Raw genomic sequence first — 22,524 nt, 5'->3', positions numbered from 1 at the left:
AATGGCCTACTCCTGCACCTATTGTCTATTGTCTAAGTCAAGATGTTGAGCCATAGCTGTTTTAAGTATCTACAAGAACAAGTCTGCCTGACCTGCTGAGTTACACCAGCACTTTGTGTTATATTTCAACCTATATTTCAAAGACTAATTTACTTCACCACCCGAGTCTGTTGTCCGAATAGGTTTAGCTGTCAATAATCACTATTTTGAGGTGCACCCCACATCCTTGTTTTTCTACTTTCTTTAAGGTGACATCATCTGCATGTGATTATCGCAGCGGCATTGATCAGGTCAAGTGGATGGAGTGACTTAAATAGGCCAGTATAGACCTAGTGTTTCTCTTGATTGCTTCAGTCTTTACACCATGGAAGCAGGCCCTTCAGCCCACCTTGAATATGGAATTTAATTTAAAATATTAGTCTCATAGGTAATCATGAAACTACTGGAGTATTGTAAAAATCACTGGTCAAACCGAATTTGGAGTATTGTGAGCAATTTTGAGCCCTAGATCTAAAGAACGATGTGCTGGCATTGGAGAGGGTCCAGAGGAGGTTTATGAGAATGATTCCAGGAATGATTGGGTTAACGTATGATGAACATTTGAGGGCACTGGGCCTGTACTCAATGGAGTTTAGAAGGATGAGGGGAGCCTCATTGAACCGTACCAAATAGTGAAGGCCAAGATGGAGTGGATTTGGAGAGAATGTTTCCAATGGGAGAGTTTAGTACCAGAGCCCACTGCCTCAATAAAAGGACGTACCTTTAGAAAGCCGATGAGCAGGAACTTCTTTAGTTAGAGATTGGTGAAGCTTTAGTGTTCATTGCCACAGATGGCTGTGGAGGCCAAGTCAATGGATATTTTTAAGGCGGAGATTGATAGATTCCTGATTAGTAAGGGTGTCAGGGGTTATGGGGAGAAGGCAGGAAAATGGGGTTAAGAGGGAAAGATAGATCAGTAATGATAGAATGGTGTAGATGTGATGGGCCGAATGGCCTTATTCTGCTCCTATAACTTATGAACCTATTAAACACATTTATTTCAACCAGCATTCTTCAGAGAAGTAAATTTGACATGGTCATAATGGCATTTATGTAACTTCACACTTTGCAAAATGGATGAGTTCTAACATGGTTCAGGGGAGGGATAGTAAGTCAACATCCATGTCCTGAAAACCACCAAAGGATAACTGAAACTTCCACTTTTCTTTCACTGAACGGTTAAGGGCCTGTCCCACTTGGGTGACCTAATTGGAGAGTTTAGAAGAGTTTGAAAAAATGACATGTTGGAGACCTCCTTCGACTATGTAGAAGATCTACTTCGACTATGTTAAAGACCAGCTTCGACTAGCTACGACTAGCTACGACTAACTTCGGGAAAACTGGACACCGAATAGTGGAGAGTGAAGACGACCTCCCTTCGACTATGATGAAGACCATCTACGACTACGTTCGACTACCCTCGATTACCTACAACTAACATGCCAACCTACTACGATCTACTACGACTAAACCTACGAGTAAAAAAAGTATCGATTTTTTTTTTCCATGGCGACCTTTTTTTACTCGCGGGCATTTTTTAACATATTGAAAAAACGCCGCGACCTAGCTGAGGCCTCGAGTACGCGGAGACTACTCTCGAGCATGAAGGAGAGTTATGAAGACCTACGACCTTGTGTCGACCATGCTGCGAGTATGAGTCGAGGGCAAACTTGGCAGAACCTGCGGATTAGGACGCCCAAGTGGGAAAGGCCCTTTAGGGAGGAGTAAACCCTATTTCCAAATTTGTAAAGATATTTCCATTTTATGGCAGACAACAATTTGGTCTTCTGGAAACTTTGGAGAGAATTATTTAGATCTTCCCCACTTTATTGTTCTTGAATTTTTTTAACCAAAATCAGTCCTATTGACTTGGGCCCAAAACCTCAATAGCTCCAGATGTACCATACAATAATCAAGACGAGACCAGTTCTTAAAAAGCATCTGTATTTTGTACCACGGGCTCCAATTTCCAACTAGTTAGTGGAATATGTCTTGCATTACTATCCATGTCTGGAGAGGCAAACCTTGAAAAATATTAGAGACCTATCACATCACTTCATAATTACTAACAGCAGTGTGGACAAACCTCCCGATTACCCTGGAAACAACTAGGAAATGTTTTGGAAGTAGTTCCCAGTACTTAGAATAGACATTGTTCTTTATAATGGTGAATGCATAGGATGGGATATGGTATTATTCTGAGGCAACAATGAATCTGAATCCTGTTAATGATGGCTGGATGTTTTACTCACATTCATGTTCATTGCCGATGGTTTCTGCCTTCAGGGCATTAATTATGAAGAGAATTGTTGCGACTATTCATCTATTAAACTTCAAGTCTACTCCCCCATTCTAATCATGGCTGATCTATCTTTCCCTCTCAACCCCATTCTCTTGCCTCCTCCCCACAACCCCGGACACACTTCCTAATCAAGAATCCCTCTATCTCTACCTTAAAAATATCCATTGACTTGGCCTCCACAACCGTCTGTGGCAAATAATTCCCCAGATTCACCACCCTCTAACTAAAGAAATTCCTCCTCATCCACCCAGTAAAAGCCTCCTTTATTGCCACTCTTTGCCTTCTGCCATCCAGCCAACCTGACATCCATGCTAATATCTTCCCTCTGACACCATGGGCTCTCATCTTCTTTAGCCGCCTCATGTGTGGCATCTTATTAAAACCCTTCTGAAAATCCAGGTAAACCACATCCACCATATCCCTCATATCCCATCAAACCACATCCATCATATCCCTCTTTTGCCTATCCTGCTATTTACTTCCTCAAAGAATTCAAACAGGTTCGTCAGGCAAAATTTCCCTTTCACAAACCCTTGCTGACTTCGGCCTATTTTATCGTGTGCTTCTAAGTACCCAGAAACCTCATCTTTTATAATGAACTCTAAAATCTTACCAACCACTCGTCAGGCTAACAGGCCTATAATTTCCAATCTACAGCCTTGCTCCCTTCTTGAGCAGAGGAGTAATATTTACAATTTCCCAATCACTTGGAACCGTCCCTGATTCTAATGTATAGAAGTTGGGAGATCATGTTGCAGTTGTATAAGATGTTGATGAGGCCCTATTTAGAGTATTGTGTTCAGTTCTGGGCACCATGTTATAGGAAAGATGTTGTCAAGCTAGAAATGGTACAGAGAAGATTTACGAGGATATCCCCAGGATTAGAGGGTTTGAGCTATAGGGAGAGATTGAGTAGGCTGGGACTATTCCTTGGAGCGCAGGAGGATGAGGGGTGATCTTTTAGATGCGTATAAAATCCTGCGAGAAATAGATGGCGTAAATGCACAGAATCTCTTGCCTAAAGTAGGTGAATCAAGGACTAGAGGACCTAGGTTTAAGGTAAAGGGGGGAAAAGATTTAATAAGAATCTGAGGGGTAACTTTCACACAAAGAGTGATAGGGGTATGAAACAAGCTTCCAGAGGAGATAGTTGAGGCAGGGACTATCCCAACGTTTAGACAGATACACAGATAAGACAGGTTTGGAAGGATATAGGCCAAACGGGCAGGTGGAACTAGTGTAGCTGGGAAATGTTGGCCGGTGTGGACAAATTGGGCCAAAGGGCCTGTTTCCACACTGAGGGGAGGGGGGTTTAGGGGAGGGACGGTGGGGGAGGGGATGGAGGGGAGGAGAGGGAGAAAAAGAGGGGAGAGAGAGAGAGGGGGGGGGGGTGGGGGGGAGGAGAGGGAGGGGGGGGGAGAGAGGGGGGAGGAGAGAGGGGGGGAGAGAGGGGGGGGAAGGAGAGGAGGGGGAGAGGGGGGGAGAAGGAGAGGAGGGAGGAGAGGAGGGAGAGAGGAGGGGGGGAGAGGAAAGAGGGGTGATGGGGAGAGGGGGAGAGGGAGAGGAGCGGAGAGAAAGGGAGAGAGACGGGGGGAGAGAGAGAGAGAAAGAGAGAGGGATAGGAAGAGAGAGGGGTGGGGAGAGAGAGAGAGAAGGAGAGAGAGAGGAGGGGAGAGAGAGAGGAGGGGAGAGAGAGAGGAGGGGGGAGAGAGAGGAGGGGGAAGAGAGAGGAGGAGGGGAGAGAGAGGAGGGAGAGAGAGAGAGGAGGAGGGAGAGAGAGAGAGGAGGGGAGAGAGAGAGAGGAGGGGAGAGAGAGAGGGTGCCTTTTTACTTCAACCCAAACAACCTTTTTTCCCTCAAACTAACCATATTTTCATTTTCAAACCACATTATGGGTACTCACAGCTGTGGAGACATTTGTTCAGTGTTATTCAGAGCTCTGATTGAGGCACACCACTTGCAGAGACTGATTGAGGCACACCGCCTGCAGAGACTGATTGAGGCACACCACTTCCTGGTTTTATAGTCCCTCCCCCTCCCTCCAGCAGGGGCAGCAGAGAGAATGGGGAATTTTGTAAAATCATTAATATATCTGTCATTTTTCATCGATGGGAAAAATCCTCGGTACACATGCGGCGGAGGAGGGCTCTGAGCGAGGTGGCCAAAAATTATGGCCGTAGGTGGCGGCGTTCTCTCGGAAATTGCAGCACAGAAGGCCAAAAGCGGTCAAGAACAGAGATTTAGTAATATAGATGGTCAATACCTGCGAGTGGTTCCTTTACCTTAAGCTCCCTAATCAAATCCCTAGTCAATGTTCATACCCCAGTGGTATGATTGGGCAACTTATACCCCGGCAGTATGAACATTGACTTCTCTAACTTCAAGTAACACTTGCTTTCCCTCTCTGTCCATCCCTCCCCCTTCCCAGTTCTCCGATCAGTCTGACTGTCTCTAAATACATTTTATCTCTGTTTGCTTTGTTGTTACCTTCTCCCGGCTAACAATGATCTATTCTACATTTTCCTTGATCTCCATTCCCTTTGCCCTGTTTTCACACCTTACACTTCCTTATCTAAGTATTTCCCTCCCCCTGACGTCATCTGAAGAAGGGTCTCCACCCGAAACGTCACCCATTCCTTCTCTCCAGAGATGCTGCCTGTCCAGCATTTTGTGGCTATCTTCGGTTTAAACCAGCATCTGCATTTCCTTCAAACACATAACCCTTTTAAAGACTTTGCCAGTTGTAAGAGGCTTAAAATGGGGCTGTCTGAGGATTTGTGTCAAGCTATGGAATTCGGCAGAGTTTGCTGTTAGGTGGAAATTTTATTTAATTCAGTTTAAAGATACAGTGTGAAAACAAGACCTTCGGCCCAACTGCTGAACCAGCGATCCCCGTACACCAACACTATCCGACACACATTAGGGACAATTTACAATTTTGACCAAAGCCAATTAGCCTGCAAACCTGTATGTCTTTGGAGTGTGGGAGGAAACCGGAGCACCAGGAGAAAACCCACGTAGGTCACGGGGCGAACGTACATACTCTGTACAGACAGCACTCATAATCAGGATTGAACCTAGGTTTCTGGTGCTGTAAGTCAGCAACTCTACCGCTGCACCACAGTCGACAGAGTAGAGAATGGGGTAAGCTTGGTCAGACTTATAATTGCCAGTTATAACCATCTGGAATGGTATGGAGTCATGTCAGGGAAGTTAAAACAAGACACCCTGAAGGTCACAGCAGACGGCACTTATCAGATTTAACTAATCAAAAATGCATATGTAAATGTATTCGGTGCGGAATAATAGCTGTTACGTAGTTTAATTGGTGGCTGATCTCTGCTATAAGGGAACTGTATTTCTGGTACTTTTGTATGCTGCTGCAAAATACCTTTGCTGGGCAGCGAGGTTATTGCAGTAAATTGCATTTGATGTGGGCTAGATCAGGTCAATTGTCCTGGGAGAGCATCAAAAGCACCTTAAAACATTATTGCCTTTTTATTCGTCATGGAGTTGTACAGCATAGAAAAAGGAGGTGGTTTATCATAGTGAGCGGCTGCGATGAAAACATCATTCTTCGAAGATGCGCCACCGCTCTCCGATGTTACTGTCGAAAACAAGTGGGTTCGGTTTTTGAAATGCTTCGGCCATATCTGAGTCGCGAATAAACTCTGTAAAATATCAGCCGATGTCTTTCCAAAAGAACACTTCTGACACCATGTATGAAATAGTGAAACAACAAGTCGTTTAACGTCATATAAAGTTATTTAATATCCATCTAGAAGTCAGAGACTACACGAAAGTCTCCGCGTAGTTTTACACCCTTATTAGAACTGACTGCCTTGCCCAGCTAACCGCATACCACAAGATGGCATTGTGAAAGTTTTGGTCTCCAAATTTGAGGAAGGACATTCTTGCTATTGAGGGAGTGCAGCATAGGTTCACAAGGTTAATTCCCGGCATGGTGAGACTGTCATATGTTGATAGAATGGAGCGACTGGGCTTGCATACTCTGGAATTTAGAAGGATGAGAGGGAATCTTATTGAAACATATAAGATTATTAAGGGTTTGGACACGCTAGAGGCAGGAAACATGTTCCCAATGTTGGGGGAGTCCAGAACCAGGGACCACAGTTTAAGAATAATGGGAAAGCCATTTAGAACGGAGATGAGGAAATACTTTTTCACACAAAGAGTTGTGAGTCTGTGGAATTCTCTGCCTCAGAGGGCTGTGGAGGCTGGTTCTTTGGTTGCTTTCAAGAAAGAGTTAGATAGAGCTCTTAAAGATTGCGGAGTCAAGGGATATGGGCAGAAGGCAGGAACGGGGTACTGATTGTGGATGATCAGCCATGATCACATTGAATAGTGGTGCTGGCTCAAAGGGCCATATGGCCTACTCCTGCACCTATTGTCTATTGTCTATTGAAAACCCGGCATGGATCATGGATCGGGTCAGCAATATAGTAAAACCGGGCATGGATCAGATCAGTAATATAGTGAATGATCTACAGTTCGGGCCCACAACAATGCCAACTGCTGTATTTTGTCCATCTATACTATTCCCATTTTACTACGTGAGGTCAGTATCCTTTCAGTTCAGTTCAGTTTATAGTCACGTGTACTGAGGTACACTGAAAATCTTTTGTGTACCACTCCCAGCAGAAAGACAATAAATGATTACAATCGATCTATTTACAATGTATAGATACATGATAAGGGAATAACGAATAATTACAAGGTAAAGCCAGCAAAGTCCGTTCAAGGATATTGCTCGAGGGTCACCAAAGAGGTAGCAAGCAGTTCAGCACTGATCTCTGGTTGTGATAGGATGATTCAGTTGCCTGATAACAACTGGGAAGAAACTGTCCCTGAATCTGGAGGTGTGCGTTTTCACACTTCTATACCTTTTGCTTGATGGGAGAGTGTCCAGGGTGAGACTGGTCCTTGATTATGCTGCTGGCCTTGCCGAGGCATCGTGAGGTATAAATTGAGTCAATTGGAGGGAGGTTGGTTAGTGTTTGGTCTGGGCTGCGTCCATAATTTGCTGCAATTTCTTGCGGTCTTTAAGGTTTATGCTTTGCCTATTGAAATGCCCCTTAAACATAGTGATTACACTTGATTCTACCACCTCCAATGATAGCGAATGTCATATATCATCCACTCTCAGACAGGGTGTTCTATTTTAAGTGATGTAGTAAAGCATGACGGTGAACAGACAAAGTTGAGATGTCATCTGTTTAAAATTATAAACTTCTTTGGACTGTTTGTTAAAGATACATAGGCTTAAAATTTAATTTTTGTTTTAACCAGGCAGGAAATCTGCAAACTCATTTACGACGACATTCTGGTGAAAAGCCATACATTTGTGAAATCTGTGGTAAAAGGTGATGGTAACAACCAATTTTTATACTGGACTGTTGCTAATTATTTATTTCATAGCAACTGTTTATGATTACGGGTTTACGGGTGATTGCCTGTACGGTGTTTGTACGTTCTCCTTGTGACCTATGTGGGTTTTCTCCGGTGGCTCTGGTTTCCTCCCACACCCCAAAGACATATAGGTTTGTAGGTTAATTGGCTCGCTGTAAATGTAGAATTGTCCCAAGGGGGTGTAGGATAGTGTTAATGTGCGGGGATCGCTGGTTGGCACGGACCCGGTGGGCCGAAGTACCTGTTTCCGCGCTGTATCTCTAAACTAAACTAAACCAAAATAAACTAACATGCAACGGTGTACTGCCTTATTTGGTGTATGTCGGATCCCAATATTTAGAAAGATCATTATCGCAATATAAAAAGAGAGTCCGAGGCAAAGGGAACGTGACCGGAATATCTTTTGTTTGAAGAATGAATTTTAAAGTATTGTGCTATATTTCTATCCTGTAAGTAGAAATGAGATCTTATAGAAACATATAAAATTATAAAAGGACTGGACAAGCTAGATGCAGGAAAAATGTTCCCAATGTTGGGCGAGTCCAGAACCAGGGGCCACAGTCTTAGAATAAAGGGGAGACCATTTAAGACTGATGTGAGAAAAAACTTTTTCACCCAGAGAGTTGTGAATTTGCGGAATTCCCTGCCACAGAGGGCAGTGGAGGCCAAATCACTGGATGTATTTAAGAGTTAGATAGAGCTCTAGGGAATAGTGGAATCAAGGGATATGGGGAGAAGGCAGGCACGGGTTATTGATTTGGGATGATCAGCCATGATCATAATGAATGGCGGTGCTGGCTTGAAGGGCCGAATGGCCTCCTCCTGCACCTATTTTCTATGTTTCTATGTTTCAATAATGGGGTAACTATTCAAAGGAAAACATAATCATTATGCTGCAAGCAACTGCAGATGCCAGTTTACAAAAACAAAAAGTGCTGGAGTAACTCTGCGGTCAGTCAGCATCTCTGGAGAACATGGGTGGTGAGGTTTTGGGTTGGGGCCCTTCTTCGGACTCAGTGTGGTGGAGGAAAGAAAGCTGAAGGGGGGGGTGGGAGGGCAGGACAAAGCCTGCCGATTGAGAGTTGGATACAGGTGAGAGGGTTATGATAGGCAGATGGTTGAACAAAGGCCAGAGATGAAAAGACAAATGGTATGAGATAAGAGTAGAAGAGGTGTGAATGATGAAGCCAGAGGAAGGATATAGGTACACAAAATTGCTGGGGAAACTCAGTGGGTGCAGCAGCATCTATGGAGCGAAGGAAATAGGCGACGTTTCGGGCCGAAACCCTTCTTCAGACAGAAGGGCAGGGGAAGATTGCAAGTCCAGTTGGGGCACAGAGAAGAGATTGGAAAAAATAATAAATAAATAAAGGGATTGTTTGTAGGTTAGTTACCTTAAATTGGAAAATTCAATGTTCATACCGTTAGGTTTTAAGCTACCCACGTGGAATACGAGGTGCGGTTCCTCCAATTTGCATATGGCAATCTGCCACTCTAGCAACGGAGAAGACCCAGGACAGAACGATCAGTATGGGTAGAGGAATTAAAATGGTTAACAACAAGGAGACCCAGCACGCCTTGGCAGACCGAGCTCAAGTCTTCGGCGAAATGGTCACTGAGCTTATGCGTGGTCTTGCCGATGTAAAGGAGGGTACTTCAGAGACACCAAATACAGCTGATGAGTTTAGAGGACGTACATGTGCACCTCTGTCTCACCTGGATGGATTGATGGGGTCCCTGGATGAATGTGAGGGAGATGGTATAGGGACAGTTGTTGCATCTCCTGCGGTTGCAGGGTAAAGTACAGATTGAGAGGAGCTGGTTTGGGTGGGAAGGGATGAGTGAACTGAGGAGTTGCGGATGGAACGGTCTTTGCAGAAGGCAGAAAGGAGTGTGGGTGGGAAGATGTGACTGGTGGTGGGATTACGTTGATGATGGCAGAAATGTCCGAGAATGATATTGGCAACGAAGGATAGATGGTGGGTTGAAAGGTAGTCTGAAGAAGGGACCCCATCCAAAATGTCACCTATCCGTATTCTGCATGACCTGCTGAGTTACTCCAGCACCTTTTGTCTTTTTTTGAATAGTTGGCCATGCTTAAGGGGTTGGACAGGCTAGATGCAGGAAGATTGTTCCCGATGTTGGGGAAGTCCAGAACAAGGGGTCACAGTTTAAGGATAAGGGGGAAATCTTTTAGGACCGAGATGAGGAAAACATTTTTCACACAGAGAGTGGTGAATCTCTGGAATTCTCTCCCGCAGAAGGTAGTTGAGGCCAGTTCATTGGCTATATTTAAGAGGGAGTTAGATGTGGCCCTTGTGGCTAAAGGGATCAGGGGGTATGGAGAGAAGGCAGGTACAGGATACTGAGTTGGATGATCAGCCATGATCATATTGAATGGCGGTGCAGGCTCGAAGGGCCGAATGGCCTACTCCTGCACCTATTTTCTATGTTTCTATGTTTCTATGCTATATATTTGCAAGAAGCAGGGAGTTGAACTTTTGCATGTTTTTTAGGAAGGAAGTTAACCTCCTGCATAAGAGAGTGTAGAAAATTAAAAGTTGAACTTCAATTTTTAAATAAGCAGAATTACTCTTTATTGCTAAACCCTTGTCCTTTTACAGGTTTGCTGCCTCAGGTGATGTGCAACGCCATATTGTTATTCACACAGGCCAGAAGCCCCACTTATGTGACGTTTGTGGTCGAGGTTGGTGTTTGAATAATTTAATTTGTATTGATTCTGGTCCTTTTATACAAAATTAGACATAGTTTTCCCTTTTCGACTTACCAGTCAGCTGCCTTCCATACAATTGGTATTGGTACTGAGTTGTTATTATTGTCATGTATACCAAGAGACTGTAAAAAACATGGTCTTGCGTACTATTCAGACATATACCATACTTGACTCCAACAGGTAGTGCAAAAGAGCAAATAAACAGAGTGTAGTATTATAACTACAGAGAAAGTGCAGATTAAAATGTGCAAGAGCCACAACGAGGTAGATTGGAAGATCGGGATTTCATTATTAGCACATGAGAGGTCCGTTCAAGAGTTTGGTGACAGTGGGGAAGAAGCCGTTCTTGAATCTGGTGCTACATGTTTCAAAGAATGTGCCTGGCAAAAAAGGGAAGAAGCGATAAAGACCAGGTGTGAGTGGTCCTTGCTTATGTTAGTTGCTTACCAATTTGCTGTGTAGACGCATCAAAGGTGGTGGGGGGTGCAGTAGGGCGTTGGGAGAGGAGACTCTTTTATGTGATGGACTCACTACAACTCCTTGAGTTCCTGGTTAGAGCAGTGGCTATACCAAGTTGTGATGCATTCAATAGAATGTTTCCAGGCTGCATCAGTGGAAATTGGTAAGTAATTGGAGTTACGCCGAAGTTCATAAGTCTTCTGAGGAAATGGAGGCATTACCGTGCTTTCTTGGCCATAGCATCAATGTGGATGGACCAGCATAAAATTGTTGGTGATATTTACACCTTGGAACTTGAAGCTTTCACCCATCGCCACTCAGCACCAATGATACAGAATAGGGCATGCATTCCACCTGCCTCCTGAAGTTGATGACCAGTTTGTTGGTTTTGCTGATGTCGAGGGGAAAGGTTGTTGTCTAACAGCTAAGACATGCCACTAAGCTCTTGATCACTTTCCTGCACTCTTTTCCTTTCTTTGTCTGATATCTGGCAACTATAATGGTGTCATCTGCAAACTTGTAAATGAAGTTAGAGCCGAATTTGGCCACACTGTTGTGAGCATAGGAAGATGTTATACTCTACTTTGTTAGGCAATGGCATAGAGAATTATTATTATTTTTTTGTAATATTTTTATTAGAAGCATGTATACAAAGCGCCAATTTAATTACAGATTTCTTACATAGACTCATTTTTTTTTCTTTTTTAAATAATAAAGATAAAGGGAGAAAAAGATGAGAAAGTAATAGAGAAAAAAAGGAAACTACCACTAACAAGATTATGGAGATAGATCCAGGAAATGTTGAGTATAACTATTCATCCAATCCCAAACTCAGGTTTCAACCCTGATTTTGTGTTAAACCAATTCACTTTTAAAAAAATTCAATAAATGGAGACCATATTCTAACAAAAAACTCTGGCCTGTCAATTAAGACAAATCTTATTTTTTCCAAATGCAAGGTCTCAGTCATTTCCATAATCCACATTTTAATTGTGGGGGCTGCTGTTTTTTTCCAAAATTTTAGTATTAATTTTTTCGCAGTTATTAGACTGTAATCAAGAAATTGTCTCTGACTCATCGTAAAGTTTGTGTTATGTTCTGCTAATCCTAATATTATTAATTTTGGCTCTGGGTTCAGTTGGATATTGATAACTTCAGAAATAATTAAAAAAATGTCCTCCCCAAAATCTTGGATTTTTATACAAGTTACAAAGGTATGCGTTGTTGGCTTCTTGAAATTGACACCTATCACAGACAGGGGAAATATTTGGAAAAATCCTATTTACTTTTGCCTTTGAATAATGCAGTCTAAATAGTATTTTGAATTGTATCAAGGAGTGTCTAGCATTTAACGAACAGTGATTTATATATTGTAAGCTTTCATCTCATGTGTCTTTTATTATGGGTTGGGCCAACTCGTCCTCCCATGCTCGTCTGTATGATTCTGAAGACGGAACCTCAGTATCTAAGAGGATATTATAAATATAAGATATTAATTTATTTGTATTGGGATGTCTATTCAAACATTCATCAAGGGTTTCTGGACCCCTAAATCTAGAAATCTATAGTCTTGCGTGTGTAGTTTTACATAGTCTCTGAGTTGCAGATATCTAAAAAAATTATTAGCGTGCAACTCGTATTTCTGCTGTAGTTCCTGAAATGAGAGAAAAATGCCTTTTTGGTAAAGGTCTCCCACCGTTTTAATTCCATGGGTTTTCCATTGGGAATTATAAAGAATGCATAGAGAATTATGTATGATCTTTCACCTATCCTTTTTGATTGCAGTCTATTGGTAGGAAGTATAGGATCCAGTTGCAGTAGGGCATGCTACGTTCTCGGTCCAGGAATTCGGAGATGAGTTTGGTTGGAGTTATGGTGTTATCTGGACGTTCCAGAGATGAGCGTAGGTCAGGGAGATGGTGCCTGCTGAGGACCTGTTGCATCAAGAAGAGAAGTGCAGTGGATCAAGGCTACCTGAGAGGTTGGAGTTGCAGTGCACCATTAGACGGGGCCTGAAACACTTCATGTTGGTGCAGTGCAGAGCCATCGGCTGTGGACATTACAGCCCTCTTCCTTGTTTTGTTTTGGCAATGGGATGAGAGTGGTCTTCTTAAAGTACATGGGGCTCTCAGATTGGAGTATGGAGAGTTGACAGGTGTCTGCGATCAGTCTTGCTAGCTGGTCAGCGCAGGTTCTGAGTTCCGCTTTCTGCGAGTTCACATTCGGGAAGGTCAATCTGACGCTTGTAACATAGACCATGGATTCAGGTACACACAACACTGTCAGCACAGTACCCGGACGTGGCGCCGACGGACGAGAAGCCGAAGCAAAGAAGTGGACGCCAAATTACCGAATGGAAACGAAGACGAAACGGCAACTAACCGAAAGGGTGGGACGCGTAAATGCAAACTAACCTAAAAATCAACGAACCGAAAGGCTGCGTCGCCTAAAAACAAACTCATCGAATGGCCGCTCTGACGAAACGCCACCTACCCGAAAGGCGGCGTCGCCTACAAGCCAACGAATCGAATGCCGCTCAACAGAAAAGTCAAATAACGGACATGACGTTGCCGGGGTGCGGGACTTGTCAGCGATTGGTCCAGACCCCCGCGTCCATCACATCACTGTGGAGGGATGAACATTGTCCCACACCTCCGCTCCACCCGACCCACAGCCCACGGAGGGTGGCCGTGGGAGATTGGGGCTGTCCCGAAGGATGCGCACATTCACCGCTTACAACTTGGTGCTTGGGTTCAGATTGCCCAGTCACCTATGGCTTGTGTGGGAAACGGACCCCCACGCTCCCGTCTCCCCCTTCTCTCTCCCCTCTTCTCTCTTTCCCCCCTCTCTCTCCCTTCTCTCTCTCTCCTTTCTCTCTCTCTCCCCTCTTCTCTCTCTCTCCCACCTCTATCTCTCCCCCCCTTCTCTCTCTCCCCTTCTCTAGTCACTGACCGCGATGCACCGCCATCGGACCCCAACCCCCGAGGGGGGAGTGAGAGGAGGAGAGAGAGGGGGAGAGAGATTGGACACGCTAGAGGCAGGAAACATTTTCCCGATGTTGGGGGAGAACCAGGGACCACAGTTTAAGAATATGGGGTTGGCCATTTAGAACGGAGATGAGGAAAACTTTTTCACCCAGAGTGTTGTGAGTCTGTGGAATTCTCTGCCTCGGAGGCAGTGAAGGCCAATTCTCTGGATGCTTTCAAGAGAGAGTTAGATAGAGCGCTTAAAGATAGCGGAGTCAGGGGATATGGGGAGAAGGCCGTAACGGGGTACTGATTGTATTATCAGCCATGATCATAGTGAATGCCGGTGTTGACTCGAAGGGCCGAATGGCCTACTCCTGCACCTATTGTCTATTGTCTGCCGCCGACAAGCTATTCTTACTCCTGGACCTGGCCAAGCTGGCCATCCGTGAGTCACGGCACCAGGTGGAAGAGGGCTCTGCCCGAGCCGGCTGCCGGCTGTCTGCCCCTTAGCCAGGCTTACGTCCGCGCCCAGGTGGCTTTAGAGAGGGACTACGCACAGTCCACGGGCACCCTGGTGGATTTCCGAGACCACTGGACACCGCAAGGGGGTTGAATATATCTTAAGGATGGTGAAATTGTTATTTAATATTCAGTATTTAAGAATATTTGTTTTACTTTTATTCTGGTGGAGTGTATTGTTTTGTATTGTACATATCATTTTTGTAAATAATTGATTTAAATTATTTTTGGTAAAACAAAAATAAGGATTGTGGGATAGTTATTTAAGAATATTTGTTCTATTCGTTTTATGGTGATGGGTTTGTTTTAAATTATTTCGTATTGTCAATAGTATTGTAAATGAATAAATGTATATTTTTAGTTTTTAATAAAAAAGCTATTCTTGGTCCGTGGCGGGCTGTCGTCCATCGGCGACGGTCCGCGGCGATCCGGCAATGCTTGCCGTGTCCCAGCCGTCGCCGATCCGCCCCGGCTGCCCTATGGGTTGCCTTGGAATGCAAGCAGCAGCACTGTTGCGATATTACTATGAAACTACGCCATATATGCTAATTGGATGGCTATATCATTGTTCTGACTTGTTTTTTTGTTTAGGTTTCAGTAACTTCAGCAATTTAAAGGAACACAAGAAGACGCACAGTGCTGATAAATTATTCACTTGCGATCAGTGTGGAAAATCATTTAACATGCAGAGGAAGCTTGTCAAGCATAGAATCCGCCACACAGGAGAGCGACCGTACAATTGCTTAACATGCGGTGGGTTCACTGATAACATTGGAGATGCTCATAAGGTCATAAGTAATAGGAGCAGAATTAGGCCATTCAGCCCATCAAGTCTACTCCGCCATTCAATCATGGCCGATTTATCTCTCCCTCCTAAAGGGCCTGTCCCACTTTCACGACCTAATTCACGACCTTTTTTACTCGTGGACATTTTTCATCATACCCCCTCTCCAGCTCCCCGCCCATGCACGGCGCGGGGGCTTTGCACTGTCTTCACGCGGCGATTGCAGCAGGACCGTGTCAGGACAATGGACACCGACCACCAGGCCACCGCAAGCACGGAGATCCCAGAGACCCACAGCCAACAGCAGCCCAGCCCAGCCCCACTCAACTACAGAGGAACCTGGGTTGCGGATGACGGGGCGCAGCTCGGGCGTCGTAGGGGCCCATCGGGGAGGCGGCCACTCAAAGCCACGCGGGAGATGTAGGGCCCTGCCCCGGTCTGATGTTGGAGCCCCCGGCGGGCGCTAGCAAGTCCGCCGGCAATTTACAGCCGCGCCAGGGCGTGTAAGGCCCCCCCTCAGGTCACTCTCCAAACCTCTATGATGTTTGCTCTCAACCCCGTAATTCGGGCGGGAGAAGTCGCCGCTGCCGGTGCCCCCGCATAGCACGTCTCCCACCGGAGACCCGCGAGCTCCCGGTGCACCATCCACCGGAGTCGGGTCGCAGCAGCTCGCCCCCGCAGCTCTCCACGATCCGAAGCTGGCTAGCTCCAAGGAGGTAGGTCCGTAGGTCACAGCTCCCACGCGCCCACGACCCCCAGGCCCACTGCAAGCACGGAGATCCCAGAGTACCTACAGCAGCAGCAACTCCAGCCCAGCCCCGCTCCAACTCCGAGGAACACGTAGGGGCAGAAGTGATGGTGTGCAAGGTACGTCTTGTCTTGGGGTGGCGGTTGAGGGGGCGCAGCTCGGGCTGTGGGCGAACTGCCACTTGTCGCTGTAGCGGCCAACGATCATAGAGGAGCTCCTCTATGATCTTTGTAGCGGCCCCATCGGGGAGCGGATCCTCTGGAGTTGGAGGGGAGGGGGGTATTGTGCTGTTTGATCGCCCCCCTGCTATCCAGGGACAGGGAGGACACAGCGGCTTTTTAGACTGTGGGCAATCACTTCCAAAGTTCTGCCCACACAGTCAGTACACTCTCTCCTACAGAAAAACGCCCCAACCTACTTGATGCCACGAGTACATACGACTAGCATCACTGCCTGCAACGACCTCCTATGAATTCGTGACGACCATGCTGCGAGTATGAGTCAAGGCCAAACTCGGCAGAGGTCGTGAAAGTGGGACAGGCCCTTAACTCCATTCTCCTGCCTTATCCTCATAGCTTCTGACACCCGGACTAATCAAGAATCTATCTATCGCTGGTTTAAAAATATCCATTGATTTGGCTCCCGCAGCCTTCAGTGGCAAAGAATTCCACAGATTCACCACCCTCTGACTAAAGAAATTCCTTCTCATCTCCTTCCTAAAGGAACGTCCTTTTATTCTGAGGCTATGACCTCCAGTCCTAGAATCTCCCACGAGTGGAAACATCCTGTCCACATCCTCTCTCTCCAAACCTTTCACTATTCTGTATGTTTCAATGAGGTCCCCCCTCATTCTTCTAGACTCCAGTGAGTTCAGGCCCAGTGCCGACAAACTCTCATCAAACCCACTCATTCCTGGGATCATTCTTGTAAACCTGCTCTGGACCCTCTCCAGAGCCAGCACATCCTTCCTCAGATATGGTGCCCAAAATTGCTCACAATATTCCAAATGCGGCCTCGCCAGCACCTTATAGAGCCTCAGCATTACATCCCTGATTTTGTATACAAGCCATCTTGAAATAAATGCTGGCATTGTGTTTGCTTTCTTTATTACCCCGATTCGACTTGTAGATTAATTTTTGGGGAATCCTAAACCAACATTCCCAAGTCACTTTGCTTTGGTTGTTCACTTTGGTAACAAGAATGACAGGAGATTTCATAAGGCCAAAGAAGAGCGGGGCTGGTTAAGATGGGCCAAACGGGGCAAAACTGTTCTCAATAATAGAGGGTCTAAGGACCAGGAACAATGATTTCAAGTGAATGGCAGAAAATGTTTATTACTGTGGAGTGGGATTATGTTGAGGAATTCACTGTCTGGAAGGCCGATGAAAACTGAATAATTTTCAAGAGGACATGGACATGCACTTGAGGTAAAATAATTGCATGGAAGAACTGGGAGATTGGGAGGTTCAGATCGAGCTCCAGCATGCATTTGATGGGTTGAATAGTTGCAACAATTCTTTTGAGACAGAGTTGTCCAGTATGGAGACAGGCCCTTCGGCCCAGCGTGTCCATGCCAACCATTCTGGGCTGGTCCCATTTATCTGCATTTGACCCATATCTCTCCTTAGAGTTATAGAGCTGTTGAAGGATGCTTAATGGGTTTATTTTTGCCGTAAATGTTTATTGGCTCACTGGTTGCTCAAGCCTCTATGGTGGGTATACCATGGAGTTCGTGGATGATTCCTGGTGGTTCTGAATACTTCCACAGATCAAGTGCCAATAAAATTGTGATGCTGAATATTGTGAGCTGACAGTGAAACGAGTCATTGGCGTGCTGTCTTGAGATGCTGGCAGACACATGGCCATATAGTGTGGAAAAGGGTTCTTCAGCTCAACTTGTCCATGGCAACCAAGATGCCTGTCTAGTTTAGTTTAGTTTAGAGATACAACGTGGAAACAGGCCCTTCGGCCCACCCAGTTCGCGCCAACCAGCGATGCCTGCACACTTACCATTATCTTACAGGGACAATTTCCAATTTTACAAAAGCCAATTAACGTACAAATCTGTACGTCTTTGGAGTGTGGGAGGAAGCCGGTAGCACCTGGAGAAAACCCACGCAGGTCACGGGAAGAACGTACAAACTCCGTACAGACAGCTCTCATGCTCAGGATGTAACCTGGGTCACTGGCGCTTTAAGGCAGTAACTCTACCACTGCGCTACCATGCTGCCCTCTTAGCTGGTCCTATTTGCCTGTAGTTGACCTTTTCATAAAATACGAGCAGCACTATTTCCTTATTTATTATTGCTCCTTCAATGAACACCACAGCTAAACTGATCTCAGTTGTGGAAGGAGGTTTCTTAGAAACATATGAAAAGCAAAGTCATGGGAAGCTGAATAATGTAATATGTTAAGTTATTTTTATTTTATCTTGCAGGGAAACGGTTTGCCGGTTCTGGCGACTTGCGTCGCCATGTCCGAACACATACTGGCGAGAGGCCATACAACTGTGAGACGTGTGGTAAATGCTTCACCCGCTCTGCCGTTCTACACCGACACAAACGAATGCACTGCAGATACAATGGAGACCATGAAGTAAGAAACGAGGAAACTGATAGCCCCGATGAAAGTTATCAACAGGCTGCAGAGCAAAGATCTCCAAACTCCGAGCCGCTCAGCCAGGTTATGCAAGTTGACTTGTTGCCTGTATCTCCTTTAGATAAGCTTCGAGATGACCAAGAAGAGCCTTCTATTGGAGCGCCAGACCAGTCAGCACCCGCGCATGAAAGTTCTCATTCTGAATACAATTCGCTTGTGCAGCAAGTGGATGACCATCAGAATAAGATGGTCTTAGGCTCTGCCAAAACACACAAGCCTCCAGTTCCCCAACAGCCCAATGCAGACGCTGTTGACAGTAATCCACGGACTGAAGACTCTTCCCAAAACTCCTCGACTGTGCGATCATCACTTACTAGCTTGGACATTCATATCAATGTGCCCTTCGGAAATCACACACCCAGCGTTTCATATCGAGCTAATGAAGGACCTTTCCTCTCTAGCCTGACGCTGTGGGGTTTAGCTATGAAGACTTTACAAAATGATAATGATTTGGATCAATGACAGTCATATGCTTTAGTCCTGCAAACTAAGCGGCAATTTAAAAGCACTTTGATTTTATTTTTGCTGTGATTGATGGCTCAAGAAGAAATGTATTTTTATAAATTTTAATAAATGTAATCGTAGATATTTAATGAAATCTGATCAGTGGGACTGAATGCTAATTGATGGTTACATTATGTCGAGATGGGTGATTTTGTCCTCGAATCAAAAGTGTCCCAATGTAGGCAATAAATTAATTGATGAAAGTATCTCGGCACTTTGCAGCTGGAAATTCAGAGCAGTTTAAAAAAAATCATTGACTGGTCTTCCCTTCTGAATCAAAAACACCAGCTCCCTTCAAAACCTCGACACTTATCCTTTGTGTCATCTGTTCAGTCTGAAATAAATAATGAACAAAATATTTGGTGGAGAAATGATTGTATAGAATTTTATTGGCGAAGCATCCAGTTGGTAGCAGAAATTTTATTTTGTTTGTATTTCTCTCATGGGACGTGGACATGGTAAACATTCCTAATCAGGGCTCTCACTTAACTTTTTTTCCTGTTTCCAGCCGGGCAACCTAGGCAACTTTTTAGGTTGCCAAATGACTGTTTAGGTGGTCATTTAAGACGGCTTGCATGACACGTGCGATAATGTGCTCGGACGAAGTGCGTAGTTACCAGTCGGAATTATGCTCAATGAAGCATTCACATATTATTTTGGCTTCAAATAAAGTCACAAACTAAACATATTCACCAATACTAGAACTAGGGGACATAGTTGCAGAATAAGGGGGGGCTCTTTTAAAACGGAGATGAGGAAGAACTTCTTCACCCAGAGGGTGGTTAATTTATGGAATTCACTGCCCCAGGGAGCAGTGGAAGCAGAAACTTTAAATATATTTAAGACTAAAATAGATGGTTTTTTAGCTGCCAAGGGGATAAGGGGCTACGGGGAGAGGGCAGGGATATGGACCTAGGTATGGTTAGTATAGAAAGACCTGAGTGATCTCCTGGACAAGTGTCGATCGCCTGGATTGGGGTCGGAGAGGAATTTCCCGGATTTTTTTCCCGAATTGGACCTGGGTTTTATCCGGTTTTTTGCCTCTCCCAGGAGATCACGAGGTTTTTGGGGTGGAGAGGGGTGGAGAGGGGTGATAGCGGTATAAAGGGGAGGGTAGTGTCTTGTGTTCTGTGTCTTGTGTCTACTGTTTGTGGGTAAGTGTGTCTGTTTAGTGTTCAGCCATGAGCGAATGGCGGTGCGGGCTCGACGGACCTGGTGGTCTACTCTCGCGCCTACTTTCTATGTTTCTATGTTTACCACAATGACATGCAGCAAAATTATAATACAGTATCTCAACTCTTTTTGCACGTTGCAATTAATGCAATTTCTATTATTTCTTTCCACTTCCAAACAAAAATGTGGTTGGATTATTCAGCGTATGATCAGCCTCGGTGAGACCTAGTGCAGGCAAATTGGAGGAACAGCACCTCATATTTTGCTTTGCTAGTTTACACCCCAGCGGTATGAACATTGGCTACTCCAATTTCAGGGAGTCCTTGCTTTCACCCTCCTTCCCGTCCCATTCCCAGCTCTCCCACAGTCTACTGCCTCCGCATCTTCCTTTCTTTTTCCCGCCCCCTCCCCGACATGAGTCTGAAGAAGGGTCTCGATCCGAAACGTCGCCTATTCCTTCGCTCCATAAATGCTGCCGCACCCGCCGATTTGCTCCAGCTTTTTTCTCTACCAACGGGATCTCACCACTGGCCACATTTTCTCATCTCCCGTTGGCTTTCCCTGGTCAATTTGTTCCTTCCCACCCAAACCAACCCCTCTCCTGGCACTTTCCCTTGCAACCGCATGAAATGCTACACTTGTCACTTTACCTCCCCCCTTGACTCCATTCAACGACCCAAGCAGTCTTTCCAGGTGCGCAGAGGTTCACCTGCACCTCCTCCAATCTCATCTATTGCATCCGCTGCTCTAGGTGTCAGCTGCTCTACATCAGTGAGACTAAGCGTAGTCTTGGCGATCGCCCGCCTCTCAGTTCGCAATAACCAACCTGATGTCCCGGTGGCTCAGCACTTCAACTCCCCCTCCCATTCCGAATCCAACCTTTCTGTCCTGGGCCTCCCCCATGGCCAGAGTGAGGCCCACCGTAAATTGGAAGAGCAGCACCTCATATTTTGCTTGGGCAGTTTACACCCCAAGAAATAATAAGAACATTGTCTTCTCCAATTTCAGGTAGTCGCTGCTTCCTCTCCCCTTCCAAGCTCTCCCTCAGCCCACTGTCTCCGCCTCTTCCTTTCTTCTTCCCGCTACCCCCCCCTCCCCTCCACCCTCACATCAGTCTGAAGAAGGGTCTTGACCCGAAACGTCGCCTATTTCCTTCGGTCCATAGATGCTGCCTCACCCGCTGAGTTTCTCCAACATTTTAGTCTACACATTCACACAAGTTCTGTTATCCCACTTTCCTCACCCACTCCCTACACATTCGGGGCAATTTTACAGACAAGTTAACCTACAAAGTCAATGCGTCTTTGGGATGTGGGAGGAAACCCACCCTTGCAGGGAGAATGTGCAAATTCAACACAGACAGTGCCCTAGGGCAGGATCGAACACAGATCTCTGGCGTGTGAGGCAGCAAGTCCACCAGCTGTGCCACTATATTTTGTTTTCCAACACGCAAAAAATTATACGTTGATAACTTTGGTTACTAAAAAAATAGAAAGATTAAACGAGAACTTATCGTTTGAAGTTTGATCTTTATTTTATGAGGAGTTAAAGAGAGGGATTACGTGAAGAGCCCGCCAGCCCGCATGCGCGTCAATCTTCAAAGTAGCTCTATGAAACCACAGAATAGTTGCTGACCTAAGCTATAGAAAGATTAAAGAGCTAGAACTACCGAATGATCTTTATGAGAATAGGGTTGGGAGTGGAGGGCACGTAATCCCTCACTTCAACTTCTCATAAAATAAAGATCAAACTTCAAACGGTAAATTCTCGTTTAATCTTTCTATTTTATTTCGAAGTCACGTGAGTGACTACGTGAAGATTTCAAAGCTCTGTGATTTCATGCAGACAGAATCTGTGTGAAACACTTAAACAAATAAACCATTAATGGTAGGAAAAAACATGTGTTATTAATATCATGATGCTAACTTGCATACATGGCCATTGCTCTAAACTGGCCTGTAGTCCCAATAGACAGTTGAGTTAGACAATAACTTATGCAGCAATGTGCATAAAGCTATCTGCAAATATCCAGATATATTCCACCAAATTTATAATTTATAAACCTGCACTATGTAAACCTCATGCTGTATGATGAAAGGGAAATCCAATCTATTGGCTGCTAATGAGCCATCAGCAATGTTTTGAGACTATTGAATACAAAAGAACTATCTTCCATTTCATAGGCACCAGCAACTGAGTGCACTT

The 22,524-nt window shown here is 45.1% G+C and overlaps 1 protein-coding gene across 4 annotated transcripts in view; it reads left to right on the top strand.

Annotated features, from left to right (window-relative positions):
• Window positions 1-19,517, top strand: part of zbtb49 (zinc finger and BTB domain containing 49) — a 43,260-nt gene extending 23,743 nt beyond the window's left edge. For all 4 annotated transcript variants that reach the window (XM_033019372.1, XM_033019356.1, XM_033019377.1 and 1 more), the window contains 4 exons: window positions 7,652-7,725; window positions 10,396-10,478; window positions 15,044-15,205; window positions 18,422-19,517. In XM_033019372.1, coding sequence (XP_032875263.1) covers window positions 7,652-7,725; window positions 10,396-10,478; window positions 15,044-15,205; window positions 18,422-19,104 — 1,002 coding nt within the window. In that variant the 3' untranslated portion in view covers window positions 19,105-19,517. The remainder of the gene's footprint in view (window positions 1-7,651; window positions 7,726-10,395; window positions 10,479-15,043; window positions 15,206-18,421) is intronic.
• Window positions 19,518-22,524: the final 3,007 nt, after the last annotated feature.

The sequence above is a fragment of the Amblyraja radiata genome, chromosome 1, assembly GCF_010909765.2.
Source record: "Amblyraja radiata isolate CabotCenter1 chromosome 1, sAmbRad1.1.pri, whole genome shotgun sequence".
NCBI lineage: Eukaryota > Metazoa > Chordata > Chondrichthyes > Rajiformes > Rajidae > Amblyraja > Amblyraja radiata.
Note: the sequence above shows the minus strand (reverse complement) of the source record. Positions and strands in the feature narration are given on the sequence as shown.